The sequence below is a fragment of the Heliangelus exortis genome, chromosome 8 (genome assembly GCF_036169615.1).
Source record: "Heliangelus exortis chromosome 8, bHelExo1.hap1, whole genome shotgun sequence".
Taxonomy (NCBI): domain Eukaryota; kingdom Metazoa; phylum Chordata; class Aves; order Apodiformes; family Trochilidae; genus Heliangelus; species Heliangelus exortis.
The window spans coordinates 5,817,906-5,831,928 of record NC_092429.1 but is presented as its reverse complement, the minus strand read 5'-3'; the positions used below and the strand labels follow the sequence as shown (position 1 = coordinate 5,831,928).

General features: G+C 42.2%; 2 protein-coding genes across 5 annotated transcripts in view; one reads left to right on the top strand and one right to left on the bottom strand.

The window, feature by feature from the left end:
* Nucleotides 1-1,510: 1,510 nt before the first annotated feature.
* Nucleotides 1,511-3,984, bottom strand: COA7 (cytochrome c oxidase assembly factor 7). The gene is made up of 3 exons (XM_071750115.1): nt 3,365-3,984; nt 3,145-3,285; nt 1,511-2,113 (listed from the first exon to the last, which is right to left on the bottom strand). The coding sequence occupies exons 1-3, from the start codon at nt 3,468-3,470 to the stop codon at nt 1,665-1,667; spliced, it is 696 nt and encodes a 231-aa protein (XP_071606216.1). The 5' UTR covers nt 3,471-3,984; the 3' UTR covers nt 1,511-1,664.
* A 957-nt stretch (nt 3,985-4,941) lies between these two features.
* Nucleotides 4,942-14,023, top strand: part of LOC139798912 (protein zyg-11 homolog B) — a 22,343-nt gene continuing 13,261 nt past the window's right edge. The window contains exons 1-2 of one of the 4 annotated variants that reach the window (XM_071750091.1): nt 4,942-5,208; nt 11,042-11,207. In XM_071750091.1, the coding sequence (XP_071606192.1) occupies nt 5,113-5,208; nt 11,042-11,207 (262 nt within the window). In that variant the 5' untranslated portion in view covers nt 4,942-5,112. Of the gene's footprint in view, nt 5,341-5,705; nt 5,759-7,670; nt 7,803-11,041; nt 11,208-14,023 lie in introns of those variants that run through there. The other 3 variants (XM_071750092.1, XM_071750093.1, XM_071750090.1) reach the window with 3 other exon arrangements.

Below are 14,023 nucleotides of genomic sequence, written 5' to 3'. Positions count from 1 at the left end.
GGTGCCTGTTCTGTGCATTGGCTGGAAGTTCCCTGGGGAACCCCTGACAGTCATTAGTCCTGGTGGAAGCAGCCCTGCTGTAGTGCTGCAGGTTCATTTGGACTGAGAATCTCCACAAGCCATTCACAGGCAGTTAAGTTTTTGAGCACTGCAAACTCAAAAACAAGATCAGGGCTTAAAATGTCACCCAATTCTCCAATGCCTTGAGCCATCTGTAATTGCTCACTTCTGTACACATGGCTGTCAAACTGGTTTATTACTAAGCTGTTACAATACACAGAGGTAACATTTACTTGCCTTTCCCCAGTGAAACTAATGCCCAGAATAGCACCTAGCAAAGAACTGGGCAAAGTGTGATCCTCTAAAAGAGCTTTACCTTCTTGAACTGACATAAAGGATTGTGTTAACAGAAAAATTAATCTCACTTCTGTCACAGAAAAATTAATCTCACTTCTGTCACCACTGCATCTTTTTTATTTGTAGGCTGCTGTAAGCAAAACCATAGGCCTTACACCCCCAGTAGGGAAGAATGGTTTGCATACACTGCCACCTGTGGTTACAGCCTACCCATCACTTGGTTTTTTATTCCAGCAGGAAGCACACAACCCTTCCAACACGTCTGCTAAAGGGGCAGTTAAGTTGGAAGAACTGTTTTAATTCATACTCCAAGACAGCCTGCAATCAGGTTCTATCAATTCTACTTTCAACTGTAGCAAAAGCCACATTAGTGCTGTATCTTTATTGAGATCATAGTCAGAGCATTAATGTTCTAAATCAGCAGTAAAACATAAACACACATCACAAAATTGGCATATATTTATACACAAACTTGGCTCCACCTGAATGCTTAGTTAATAGTTATTTATAAAATCAAAGTATATGAAATAATTTTGTAACACATTTACAATCAGATAATAAACACTTGCACAAATTAAAAAAATTATACTAAGTCTGTAAAACTTAAGAGACTGAATTGAGAAATAAAAACTTCTCAAATGAAATGATGACAGTAAATAAATAATTGAAACATGAGCAAGATAACAAATTATTATTTCTCCCTATAACAAGTCATCTCTTTTTTTCTCCTAGATAAAAATGCCATCTTGATGGTATGACTACAAAGTATCTAAATTAGAAAATTTAAATACAGACTTAGGATAAGGAACATTACCTTCAGCAAATAAACCTTCTCAAGTTTCTCAAGCCATCCTGGTACAAAGCAGCCTTAGTGCAGATCACCCAAGTGTGCACACTATCAAAGTTGCACAACTGTTTGTAAGAGAGATGCCCAAGTTTGGAATACCTCACAAATGTGATTTGTGTGTGTTAGAAGTGGTCTGTGCACATTGACCCTGAAACACTGGACACAAGAGGGCCTTTCATACATGAAACCATGGGGACAAACTTCCAAAAGGCCTTAAGTTTTTTTATTTCCTTAAAGAAGAGGAGGGAGCTAAGCAACACACTTAGGAACTTGTGTGTTCAGTTATGCAGAAAGGCACAGCAGAGCTTGTGTTTTGTTGTATCCATAAAAATATAAGTTTATTTGCATATGCAAATACTTACAGGATATTTATTATATGTGAAAACTGTACGCTCACAATTTAAATAACAAGTTCACTTGCCATTTAAAAGTGCAGTCTTGATAACTGCAACTGACAGTTTTACTCCCCGAATCTTACAGACATTGAGGCTTCTTTCTGTTCTTTATGCAACTTCTTTGCCCTGTTTTTCAGTTCTTCTGCCTTAGCATCATTCTTCTCAACGCCATCTCCCAGCTTGTACATTCGACTGGCATTGGCACAAGCCCAAATGTGACCCAGCTCACACCCTTTCAGCGAGTACTTCAAAGCTTGGTTCATGTCCTTAGGGACCCCAGCTGCTCCTTGGAGGTAAATTACACTGAGATTGAAGCAGCTGGGAGCAAAACTGCCATCACAGGCTTTTGTGTAATAGTCTCTAGCCACAACAGGATCAGGTTTATCATCGTTTATTCTCCCATCGTGGGCCAACAGCCCAACGTTATGGCAGGCATTTATTGACTTCTTCCCACCTTTCTCACATGACTTCAGAAAAGAGGTGTAGGCAGCTTTCAAATCAGGGTCAAGTCCACCTGTCAGTCAAGAAACCAAAAAATTACTGGAAGATCAGACTAAAACAGATTGGAGCCCTCTGCCTTGCAGCATGCTTCCCAGTGCACTTGGGGCAACACAGCATCTCTCACTTCAGATGCTACAGAAAAAAGTTAGGACTTGAGAGAAACTCTCATTGTCTCAGTTAAACAAATTTTGTTAATGTCTTTTAAGTTAGGAAGCCCTCCTGCACTCCCCAGTGATCACAGCTGCTTACACAGACAATTAGTAGCTTGCCAGGCAAATTATTCTTTTGCCAGTATACCTATAGGTACACCAAGAGTATTGCTAGCTTTTAAGTGAAGTAAAAATATCATCTTTCTTTCTTGTCACTTGGAAGAAGACTCCCTGGTTTAACTGCTTCAAATCACCGTACCAGCAGATACATGTTGGGCAGACTTGGGGCCTACTTAGGTGTCTATAAGCAGTGTTACAGTCTAAGTTTATTTCATCTTCCCTTTCTTCTGTTTTTTATTTCTTTCTCTACTTTCTCTAAAAAAAAAGAAGAGCAAGTTGAGAAGAAATTCAAACCTTAGGAGCAGATCACACTGTAAGATTCAGCACTGGACATATTTCTCAGTTTTACAGACATAACGACTGAAAATAATACACTAACCAAAAGCTGATTCTTCAGAAGGCACAACCTAAGGTTTTTCACCCCTCCCCAGCTTTTATTACGTGACCACAGAAGCAGCAGGCCGGGGAGTTTTCAAGGTCAGGAAATAATACAAATATCCAGCACCTTTGCAGAAGCTGCAGCCGTGTCCTCACAGCCACCACAGGGCTCCCTCCCCACCCCGGTGCCCGCAGAGAGAGGAAACCAGGATGCCGAGGGGTGCCCCCAACCCGCGGCACCCCCAGCTCTGCCAAGCACCAGCGGCTCAGGCAGGAGTGCCAGGGGCGGCGGAGAGGAGGGATTCAGAAGCAGCTGCATTAAACATCAGGGCAGGAAAAAGCCGAGAACTCGGCGGCAGTGCCACAATCACCAGGAACACCCATCCCCAGCTCTCACCTTTGCCGATGGCCTGGTAAGCCCCCAGCTTATAGCAGCTCTCGCTGTACCCATGTTCCTCGCAGTTGTGCCGCAGCACCCGCACCGCTGCCACGAAATCTTTCTTCACGGCATCCAGGTAGTCGGCGAGGCTCTGGCAGCCTGCAAGGCACCGGTGAAGAGCGGGGTTGAGGCTTCCCGCCGGCCCCGGGGAGCAGGGGGCCGGGCTGGGTCCGCTTACCCTCCGGGTCCTTCTCCTTGAAGCACTGGTAGCTGTACTCGACGTGGAGGTTCTCCAGGTAGGCCTTTACCTCCTCCTCGTCCTGGAAGTTGATGAAGCCCGCCATGCCGCCAGGGCCCACCGCGAGTACCGAGAGATCGATCTGGTACCGCCCGCCAGACCCGAGACGCCGCTATGGCTCCGCCCGACGTGATCCGGTCCGGCCCAACACACCGCGCAGCTGAGACAGAACCCGGTACACATATGCGCAGGAACCACGGCGCACGCGTTACCAGCTCGCCAGCTGCTTCTCCTCGTTCTCGGGTGATGGCTGAATTCCAGGCGGATGTAATGTTAGGATACTTGTGGAAAGTTCGGCTCGCTACCCGATTCCAGGGCTTTTGAGCTCAAACGGGATTTTCTGGGAATACAGTAGCACGCGAGGAATTTACGGGACAAACGACTTAGGAGTTAAAATAAATGTCAATCGACATTTGAGAAAGCTTTGTCCCAAGTTGTTTCACTAACACAAGGCCGGCCTGCCAAGCTTTTGGGATGAATAAAACTCGGTTAAACCCCGTCCACAGGCTCCCGTAGGAAGAAATGTGATTGTCTGTGAAAAGACAATTGTCTGTTACTGTCTTAAACAGCCAGAGCTCATTGTGAGACCCGCTTGGCTCGGACTGGTGGCACCACCTGCAGGGCTTGGTGCCGAAATGCCAGTGACAAGTTCAAAGTGTCAGTAAGTATGGAAAGAACATCCTGGAAGCTGCAAAATACATTAGCAGGGAGATAGAAATATCTAAAGGACTAAGAGTAACAATACTAAACCCCCTCCTTTACTTATCTATCCATAATTATAGCAAGAATTTTTTTTCTAAGCAGGTTGGATTAAATTCGGTCAAATTCCGAACACAAAGACTTTTGATTCTGTTCCTGTCAGATCCTGAGCGTGTAATTTTTTTCCACGTCGACATCCTAATATAAAGAACTGGGACTATAACTGACCTTTGTTGCACAGTCCTCAACAGGAAAGTTGTGTTTGATAACGTTTGTAGAATATTTTATCATCTTCAAATGCCAGAAACATCAACGATTTTAGCACTTGTTCCTTAATGTTTATTTATGTGTTTTACCGGTTTGCAAACAAATATTATTTAAAGCTGCCACGTGTAAAATCAGCATGTCTTAATTTAGAATTTAAACTTAAAAGGTTTAACCGTAAAATCTTTATGATTTCATTTTACTTGGACAGGGTAACTTTTTTTCTCTTTGCTTTGCATCCTGAAACAAAAAATAACTGTATTCTCTTTACCGACACTAGATTGTACTATGTATTAGTCGGGAAACGTTTTCATCGCTACAACTGTATCTGAAACCATAAATTAGTTTGTATAAAATACGGCAAAGCTCCTCTCCAAGCTCAAAGCAGGTGTCAAAACCTATTGTACTGGAATCTAGAATTCGTATTTCCAGAAAAAACTCGTTTGGGCAGGAAACATTTAAACTACAGCGGTTAATCTGTGAGCAACAGGCAGAACGCTGACATTGGTTGTCTGAGGTGACCCAGAGCCAAGGACCTGCAGCACCGCTGCTCCAGGCCCCGCCAGCCCCTGTTCCGACGGCCCCGCCGCTCCCTCTGCTTCACCCTTGCTCCGGAATGGAAGCGACTTCGCCGTCAGGGAAGGTTTCCACACACACCGTGACACCCGAGGCCGATGCGCAGGGGAACCCTCCCGCTGACATTTTAGTCAGAAACGTGGATTTTCATGTTCTCGCTCACCCTGAGTTCCCCTGGCGCGGCCCCTTTAAGGGAGGCGGGCTTGGCGCTGCTTCCCGGCCGGCTGAGGCAGATTCACTTCCAGGTCGGAGAAGGGGGTAAAAAAACAGGGGGAGGGAAAGGAAAAAAAAAAAAAAAAAAAAAAAAAAAAAAAAAGGAGCTAAGCTCCAGGACCCGGCTGGCTGGGCGCTCGCCTCCGGCACCCAGCGCTGCGATGGTGAGTGAGCTCTGGGGAGGTGCTGTGGAGGAGGCGGTGATGGGGGTCGCCGTGGGGTGGGCGCGGAGAGAGGGGTCGGGTGGCCCCGGGGTGACAGATCCCGGTGGAGCGGGGCTAAGGTGAAGCTTCCCCGGTGGGTGGGGGGGTGAAGGGGCCGCTATGGCGGAAAGGGGGGGGGGGGCGGGCAGGTGAGGCCGTTGAGGCAGGCGCTGGGCGCGTCCGGTTCGGTCCGGTCCTGCGGGGACACGGGAGCTTTTTCCCTTCTCGTTCGTTACCCTCCGAGCCGGGCTGGCAGCCCTGGCTGCCCTCGCTGTTGTGTAACCGCGGTGACTGCTGCCCTACAGATTATATAAAAGGGCGATCGGCTGAGGGGAGCTCCGAGTCCTGGAGCGGTGTGAAGGGGCAGCAGCATTGCCCGGTGAGCCCCGGCGTCTCCACAGCGTTACGAGGGTGATGGGCCGGGCCGGGCCGGACCGGACCGGTCTCGCTGCCTCTGACCAGCACCTTGTGGGTCCAGGGCTGCGGCCACATTAGGAGTGGGGGGGCAGAACCCCTCACCCCGTGGGCATGAAGGGCAGAGCAGGACAGGGCAGCCATCTGCCTCCTCCAGCCCGCCCTCCCACTCTGGGTGCCGTCCAGCACTCAAAACAGCGCTTTTCCCCCTTGGGTTTGCATTATCAGGGGGCTGCCCGGATAAAAAAAGAGGTGTTGTGGTACTCAGGGTATTTGGGCCTCGCTGGTGTGTGTTCTCGGAACCGGGAGCTGGGCCACACTGGCGGTGGAGAAGCCCAGCCCGGCCCAGCTGAAGTCAGGCCTGGGAGCAGCACATGAGGGTGTTGTGTTTGGTTGCTGCTCCGCTTGAGAGATGAGTGTGCATATTTGCTTTTAAAGGACTAGCAGGAACTTTCTGGGTTATCTAGCCCCGTTCCTTTTAATCGAATAAACGTTTGATCTTTATTTTAAAAGGAGGTACGTTTTGTGCCTGCTCTTGAACGAGGGCAGAATTTCATTGTTTGACACTTTGGAGCTATGTAGTGACATCTGAATTTATGGCAAAATTCTAATTCATGGCATTGCTGTGCACCATTGTTACTGGGCTGGCACCGTGCTTCACCTTAACAGCTTTTTTTTTTTTTTTCCCTGTAGTTTTTATTCGCTGTGCAGTATTTATAGGCAGCATTCATATCTCTCAGCTTTTGATCTGCTAGGCTAAGAAAAGCTGGTTTTGTTTCCTATTCCCAATGTGCTTTTGTTCCCCAGAGCATTCTAGTAGCTGCTATGTTAAAACTGCAATAGTGCAGGTATCTCTTAACATAAATAGCTCTGTGAGATCTCCCTTTGTCTTGAAAATGACATAATACTTCCTTATCATTGCTTGATGCTTCTCCCAATGCCTCTTTGGCTGTCTCACATTTTTTTTCTTGTGTCTGAGCAAACTGTTCAGGTTATTCTCTCCAGTAATTTCTAATTGATGAACTCGTATTTGAAGCTGCTGATGTTAATCTTGAAATACTTGACCTTAACTGTGTAGTTTTTTTTAACCTTTAATTTTAGACCTCTCATGGTCTCTGCTGACTTTGTATCAGCTGCAGCTTTAAGCAGAATGCTTCCACTTGTTGTGCCAGAATAGTTCATATTGAATTTGAGTTTTGAGTAAAATAATTCAATGTGAGTGGTTTAATACATTTCCTACTTATGTCTAATTCCATTTAATTTAAGTAGGATAATCACAAAGCTTTCTTCATAACAAACCACTGCACTGTTTATTTTTCACTGCCTTTTACTTCCTTTATTAGGTAAACACTAAATTATCTCTTATTTCCTACTAACATTTTAAGAGAAATAACAGCCATGATTTGAAAAGCCCCTTACCCTGTACCCCACCTCCTTCTCTGAGATTTCAAAGAGGAAAAAGCAGATGGCCCTGGAATACAGAGAGTTTACACATTTGGTTTTTTTCACGAGTCTGCAATAAGGTATAAAAAATGAGGCCTGTGTCACAGAAGTGATTCTCTTAGAGCTGCAATTAGCATTTGTCTTCCAGTGTTATATATTGGAAGGGGAAAGAAACAAAATAACTACCTATACAAAAAAGATTTGTTTTTTAATGAGTTTGAGACACAAAGGAACTGAACCTTCCAATCTTCCAGGCTGAAGCTGGTAGGATCACAATACCCGTAGTGAGGAAGGCCCACACAGCAGTGGAATTTAATTTTGTGCAAAGTTAGATGGCAAACATTGGTTAAACCTGTCTTTTGCTTGTTTGTTTGTTTTAGTTATTGTTATATAAGCAGGTGTTTGAGTGGTGATGCTTCCCCAAAGTAACAAGACTTTGGTTTTGTATCATGCTCAACCAGTTAACCAGGTATAATGTTGGGATTAAGATTCTCTCGCTTGTTTCAGGGACTCTAAAATGTCCCCTAAACTCCTTTTTTCTTTTTAGCTGCATTTTGAAATACAGGGTAAGTATATTCTAGCAATATTTAAAGGTGATTCAAGGAGTTTTTAAAAGAAAATATCGAGGATGGTTTTCTTTGGCATCTGCAGTAGTGCATGAGCTCCAAGCTGAACTGGGTCACATCACACCAAAGCTGGTATTGCATTTCAGTCTGCTCATGGATTGGTTTACTTTTAGATGCCAGTAGCTGTGCAGTGCACTCACCCCTCACCCCTCCAGACACTTTTTTTTTTATTTGTTTGTCTTCAGTAATACCAAGCACTTATAAAACTGTCTTTTAAAAAAATTGATTGAAATAAACCTTGAAATGCCTGTCAAAATGAATCAATATTTTTTTTTTTTTTTTTTTTTTTTTTTTTTTTTTTTTACTATTCCATAAGCTAGTTAGTTTTCGATGTGTCACATTAGTCTTGTTAATATGTTTTTTAGCTAATGAAGACAACCAGGCTTTATCATGTAATACATAGTTCTCTGGTTTGGGGAATTTATTTTCATATTTCTTTTCTGACCACTAAATTAATTTGACAGAGTGGAAGAAGCCATGAGGTTACATGAAATTGTTAGATAGTTAAGATGGCTATGAAAAAGTAAAATATGCATCATAAAAGTTCTGCTCAAAAATTGCTGAATGATCTTTATTAAATTAACACACCCCCTGAGTCCTGCTCTGTGGTTGACACACATTTACAGTGTCTCATTACAGTATTAGAAGCAGAAAGTGAAATAAGCTGAAAGGAAATGCCAGGTTTGTTTTCAGGTTAACATTCAAAAGCACAGCTAGAGAAAGAAACCTCTGAAGTCCTTAACCTTGTAAGAGTTTGAATAGAACTGAAGACTTTTACTGTGAGGTCTTTAACTGGACAGTGGTCTCCTTAAGTAAAGAGAAGCTGAGAAAAGGAATGCCAGTGTCTCACATAAAATGTTTACAGGCTGAATTCAAGCTGTTCTATTTCAGTAGCAGACAGCCTAGGAAATTATTTTTATGGTCCTTCTCAAGTGACTTTATTAGACAGAGATAAAAATGTTTCAGCTATCTGCCCAGGTTACCTCAGGAGCTTTCCTTAGGTGTGTTTCTTCAGCCTTTTTTCAACAAGTTAAAGAAACACCACAAATATCTTCTGTAACTGTGCAAGTGGGGTTAATACAGATGACATTGTGTTGCTTGCAAGTGTAATTGATCCCTGCTTGTGGATTTTGCTCCTGTCTTTTATGAAGATGTCCTGTATCACCCTCTAAAGCGATTACTTTATATAAAAGTTAAAAAAAAAGTCTCTAAGTAATAGACTGGCCAGCTAAAGGTACTGGTTGAAAAAATAGTTTTCTGGAGCAGCCAATCTGCAAAACTAAAAATTCCTATTGGAGTGTGCTCACTGCTGTATAAAAGTGGTTTAGCTTTTCTGGCAGAAACGACAGAACAGTGCCAGAAGGAATGAAGAGAGCCAGTATTCTGGTTTTGTCCTAGTTAAGCATCAAATCTGAAGCAGAAGATGTAACAGGAGAAGAGGATGGCTTTGCTTCAGTGGGCATGGTTTTCATATGCCTTTGAGTAAGGATTATGGAGTTTGAGTTGGCTGTCATATAAGTCCTAGCCATGTGTATTAATTTCAGGTTAAAAAGAAAATTTTCCCTTTTCCTCCGAAAAATTATTTCTTTAAAATAGTAAGTTTTTTTTTTTTCTCTTTAGAAATTATTTCAGGCATTGTTGGGCAGTGTAAAGAAACAAAAGACATTAACACTTCCAAATTCTGTCCCTGCTTTTGATATCAGTTTAAGATCAGAGGCAGCCAGAATTACTGGTAATATGAGCAAGTTGCATCATAAAATAACTTCTGTCCCTTCAGCAATAAAATGTAATAATCAAGCTTTAAAAAACCTCACTAAATTAAACGCTTAGTGAAACTGAGTCAAAGGAGTTGGATGTTGCATGTCAAACAAAAAGAGCTTGTATTTGATTTGGAGTCAGTGGATCCCAAACCTGCACTTAAGTCTTCAGGAGCTATTAAAGTGCAGTCTGTCATTGTCAGTAGGTGATTCATTACAGATAAGCTCCTTTCCATCTTTGTCCTAATGTGGCACATCCCAGTCTTCAAATATATGCACCTTATTTTAGCAGACTTCTATAATTTTATTTATATTTCTTCTCTGTAACCTTTTGTATTATTGCTGTATTTTTGTGAGGAATGCATTAGGCAAATGAAGCAAAAGAAGGCAAATGGGCTAGGAAAGGAAGGTTAAATCATCCAGAGCTTTCAGTATCAAAGGCAAGCTACAGTTTTTGCTACAGATGAGATCTGGCAACAGTTGATGCTGTTATTTTCAAAATTGTCTGGGGGAGTATGTACCAGTCACTTGGCCTCCTTTTGTGTAGTGCTGGGGATGATTCACAGTGCTGGGAGTCATTCTTTATGTTGATTAATCTGTGTGACAGAGAACAGTAGGCTATTACTAGGCATGGAATTAAAAAATAACAAAACCAAAACAAACCAACCAAAAAACCAACAAACAAGCCACCCCAAAACCAACCCAGCAAACCTCTGAGATTTTCATGTATCAGTGTACAGTCTCAAACCCTGAAGGAAAGGTTTGAGTTTATATTTTGCCTTGTTTTTTGCACTCGGGGTTCTGCTGTACAAGCTTTCCAGGTGGAAATTGGTATCTATAATCATGAGGAATACTCTAATAGTTGATAATTTAATTCCAAGTTTTGTGCAGCAATATATTTGAGTTTCCTGTTTTTGATCTGAAGCTCTACCTGCCCTTTTTAGTATCAAAAAATTGCTCTGAACAACATATGAAACTGATCTACATTTCACCTGTAGGCTGCTAGTAGATTTCAGATGTGAGGTGGAAGATTAAAATAGTTTAAATCAAGAAGTACAATTTGATTTAAATATTCTTTCAGTCTCTCTCGCATTATTAATTCCCAGTAGACTTCATAAATTCAAATAATTTTATCAGGAATTACTCTTCTTCAGTGCAAGCAATGCTTAAGCAGACCAGACCAAACTGGTTGTGGTTTGGGGTGACTGCCCATCAGTTCACTCTGTTATTTATTGTGTGACCTCCCTTAGAAGGTAGCAGGGCTCTACAGGGGCTGTATCCTTTTGTAGTTTTTTTGCCTGTTCCAGTGAGAATGAGACTAACAAGAAATAGTGATTTCTGTAAAACCAACATTATAGAGGAATGAAAGATTCGTAGACGAAAGGATTTGACTAAATCTCCTTTATCTCTTGTGTGTGACAGGAGGAAGCTTCTCCTTATTCTTTACTTGATATCTGTTTGAATTTCCTGACTGCCAACCTAGAGAAGTTTTGCACAGAACGACAAGATGGGACACTGTGCTTGCAGGAGCCAGGAATTTTTCCTCAAGAAGTGGCTGATCGATTGCTGCAGACGATGGCATTTCATGGTAAAAACAATTATTGGTGGTCATTTGGGAGAGTATTTTACTGAAATGTGATGCTGCCATTCTGGTATATTTTCTGGTAGGACCTGCTGTTGCTGCTGGTAAAACTGTTTTCCTTAATCTCTTAATAAAGAATTTGCATTCTTTTCCCTTTTACAGATGAAGAATTTGTGTTACTTTGGCATTTTTCAGCTAAATGGTGCATTGCCACATAGATAGTTCTAAGTAGAAAGTCCTTTGTCTTGGGTTTATGATTTTAATTTAATGTTCTTTTAGTTGAACATTCTTTAATAGATCTTTTTTCAATCACAATTAAGAAAAGATTTGTTTCTGCTACTTCTAGCAGCACTCAAGTATTTTAATATGTCCCACAGTGCACTGAATTGGATTTTCTTTACTCTGTCCCCTTGTGATTAAACTAGGAAATAATCTTATGATTTTAATTTAAAAAAAGTCTCGTCCCTTGTGGCACTTTTGTTGAAGTGGAATTATTTGCTCAAAAGCAGTCAGTTTCAAAAGTAGTATAAGCATCTGTGGAAGCCACACTGTTCTTATATTTTAGGGGCTGGTCTATGGTGTTCTCTGTCAGCATCTCTCTGAGAAGGGAGCTTAGCATTCCTTTCCTTGCTTTAAGCATGACAAAGGAAAATGTCGTGTCAATAAAAGATTCTTAACCTCATGAAGTTCAGTAAGGACAAGTGTAGAGTCCTGCATCTGGGTAGGAATAACACCAGGCACCAGTACAGATTAGGGGATGTCCAGCTGGAGAAAAATTCCTTGGAGTCCTAGTGGACAGTAAGTTCTCCACAGGTCAGCAATGTGTCCTTGGGGCCAGGGGAGCCAATGCTATCAGGAAAAGGGTGTCTGGCAGATCTAGGGAGGTTCTCCTCCTCCTCTCCTCTGCCCTGGTGAAGGCACACCTGGAATACTGTATCCAGTTTTGGGCTCCCCAGTTCAAGAGAGACAGGGATCTACTGGAGAGAGCCCAGTGGAGAGCTAGAAGGATGATTAAGGGACTTGAACACAGAAAATTGGGGCTGTTTAGCCTTGAGGAAAGAAGGCTGAGAGGGGAAATGCCTGAAGGGTGGGTGTCAGGAGGAAGGGCCCAATCTCTTTTCAGTGGTGCCCACTAATAGGGCAAGGAATAATGGTTTCAGATAGATTATAGGGAGTTTCACCTCAACATGAGGAGAAACTTCTTTACTGTGAGGGTGACAGAGCACTGGCACTGGTTGCACAGAGGAATTGTGGAGCTTTCTTCTCTGGAGACTTTCAAAACCTGGCTGGATGCATTCCTGTGTGGTCTGCCCTCGGTGCTCCTTCTTTGGCAGAGGGGTTGGACTAAATGATATCTAGAGGTCCCTTCCAACCCCTTACCATGACAAGATTGAATGTATAAATTACCCTAGAGAAGAGGCAGGAGACTCATACCTGGAGATCATGGAGAAAAATTACTTTAAACAGAACAAGCACTATCTCCTATAGGTGCAGAGGTGATGGGTTGTGCAAATACTCAAATATTGGAGTTCTAGTTGTTTCAAGCTGTTCTTGGAAGTCCTTGGAGGAATGGTCCTAAGAAAAAGGAAAAAAAAAAAAAAAAGAAAAGAAAAAAAAAAAAAACACCAAAAAAAACCTGACCCAAAAAGCCTTCAGTATACATCGCTTTCTAATAAGGAATTATTTAGAGTAGTCTCAAGAAATCAGATTCAAGGAAACTGAATTACCAGAAGCTTCTTATCAGTGGGACTGAAGGTGGTTCCAGACACTGAAACATCATGAACACTGTGTCAGAATGCAGGATGTTAAAAAAGTGCATGCCAGGTTTAGGGGGTGTGGCTAAGGTAGGCCAGTGAGAAAGCCTTACATGAAAACATTAGGGAAAATTATGAAGTAGTTGAGCAATAATTTAACCAAATAATAATTATTTATCACATCTAATTTTTCTCCTGGGGCCAGTTGTTTCACCCCCTATTTTTGCTCTCTCTGCAAAAGAAGAATGCCCTGACTGTGTGGTCAGAAATGCCTGAACCATTTCCTCTCTAGAAAGGTTTACAAATCTTAATACTAATTTGACTTTGTCACAGAGACAGTTACTAGCTCATGACTTAAATCATAGTGGCAATGATGTTTTAATTCAAATATACTGCATTATTTGGTTTGTTTTCTGTGTTCAGTGTGCTTGAAGTCATGTGAGATAAAAATGGAGAGGTGCCATTGGTAATCCTCTAGAGTGAAGCTAAGAGGACATGTTGTGTTCTTCATACTCCTTTTGTGTGCATGCTTATGCAACCATACTGTTCTCACACAACTTTCTATAAAGCAATAATCCTTCTGTTGATAAGATACAAATAAGAAATCTCAGTGTTTTCAGTATGTTTTGGATGTTGGCAGTATGCTGCAGGAGAAGGCTACTTCTGTGGCCTTCCTGCTACAGAGTAAAAAGAGAATGATCTCAAACAAGATTGTTGCATTTCCTTTTTTCATTGCTTTCTCTCTATCCTTCCCCCCCCTTTCCTTGTCTTCCTCATTCTCCTCTTTGAATCACTTTTGGTTTCTTATATTCAGCTTGTTTCTGAGCAACACTCCTACCTTCTTCATGGGGAATGTATGGGACAATTTAATTAGCATAGTTTAGTGTATTGATCCTACTTAGGAATTCAATCAAATGCTATCGTATTCAGTTGAGTTAAAGTGAGATGAGAACTGATCGTTGATTGCTGGTCCTTGAGCCTATCAGAACTGTGACCAGGGAAGAATATTTTGAAGTTCTCTTTTTAGCACATTTCTAGGCAGTTCAATGAGAAAATCAAAAAAATGCA

Bases quoted from the DNA above. Each gene is read 5' to 3' on its own strand.
- COA7 (XM_071750115.1), bottom strand. From the start codon at position 3,470: ATGGCGGGCTTCATCAACTTCCAGGACGAGGAGGAGGTAAAGGCCTAC. The intron at 3,286-3,364 runs GTAAGCGGACCC...GGTGCCTTGCAG, and splicing joins CAAGGAGAAGGACCCGGAGG to GCTGCCAGAGCCTCGCCGAC. The intron at 2,114-3,144 runs GTGAGAGCTGGG...CTTGACTGACAG, and splicing joins TTACCAGGCCATCGGCAAAG to GTGGACTTGACCCTGATTTG.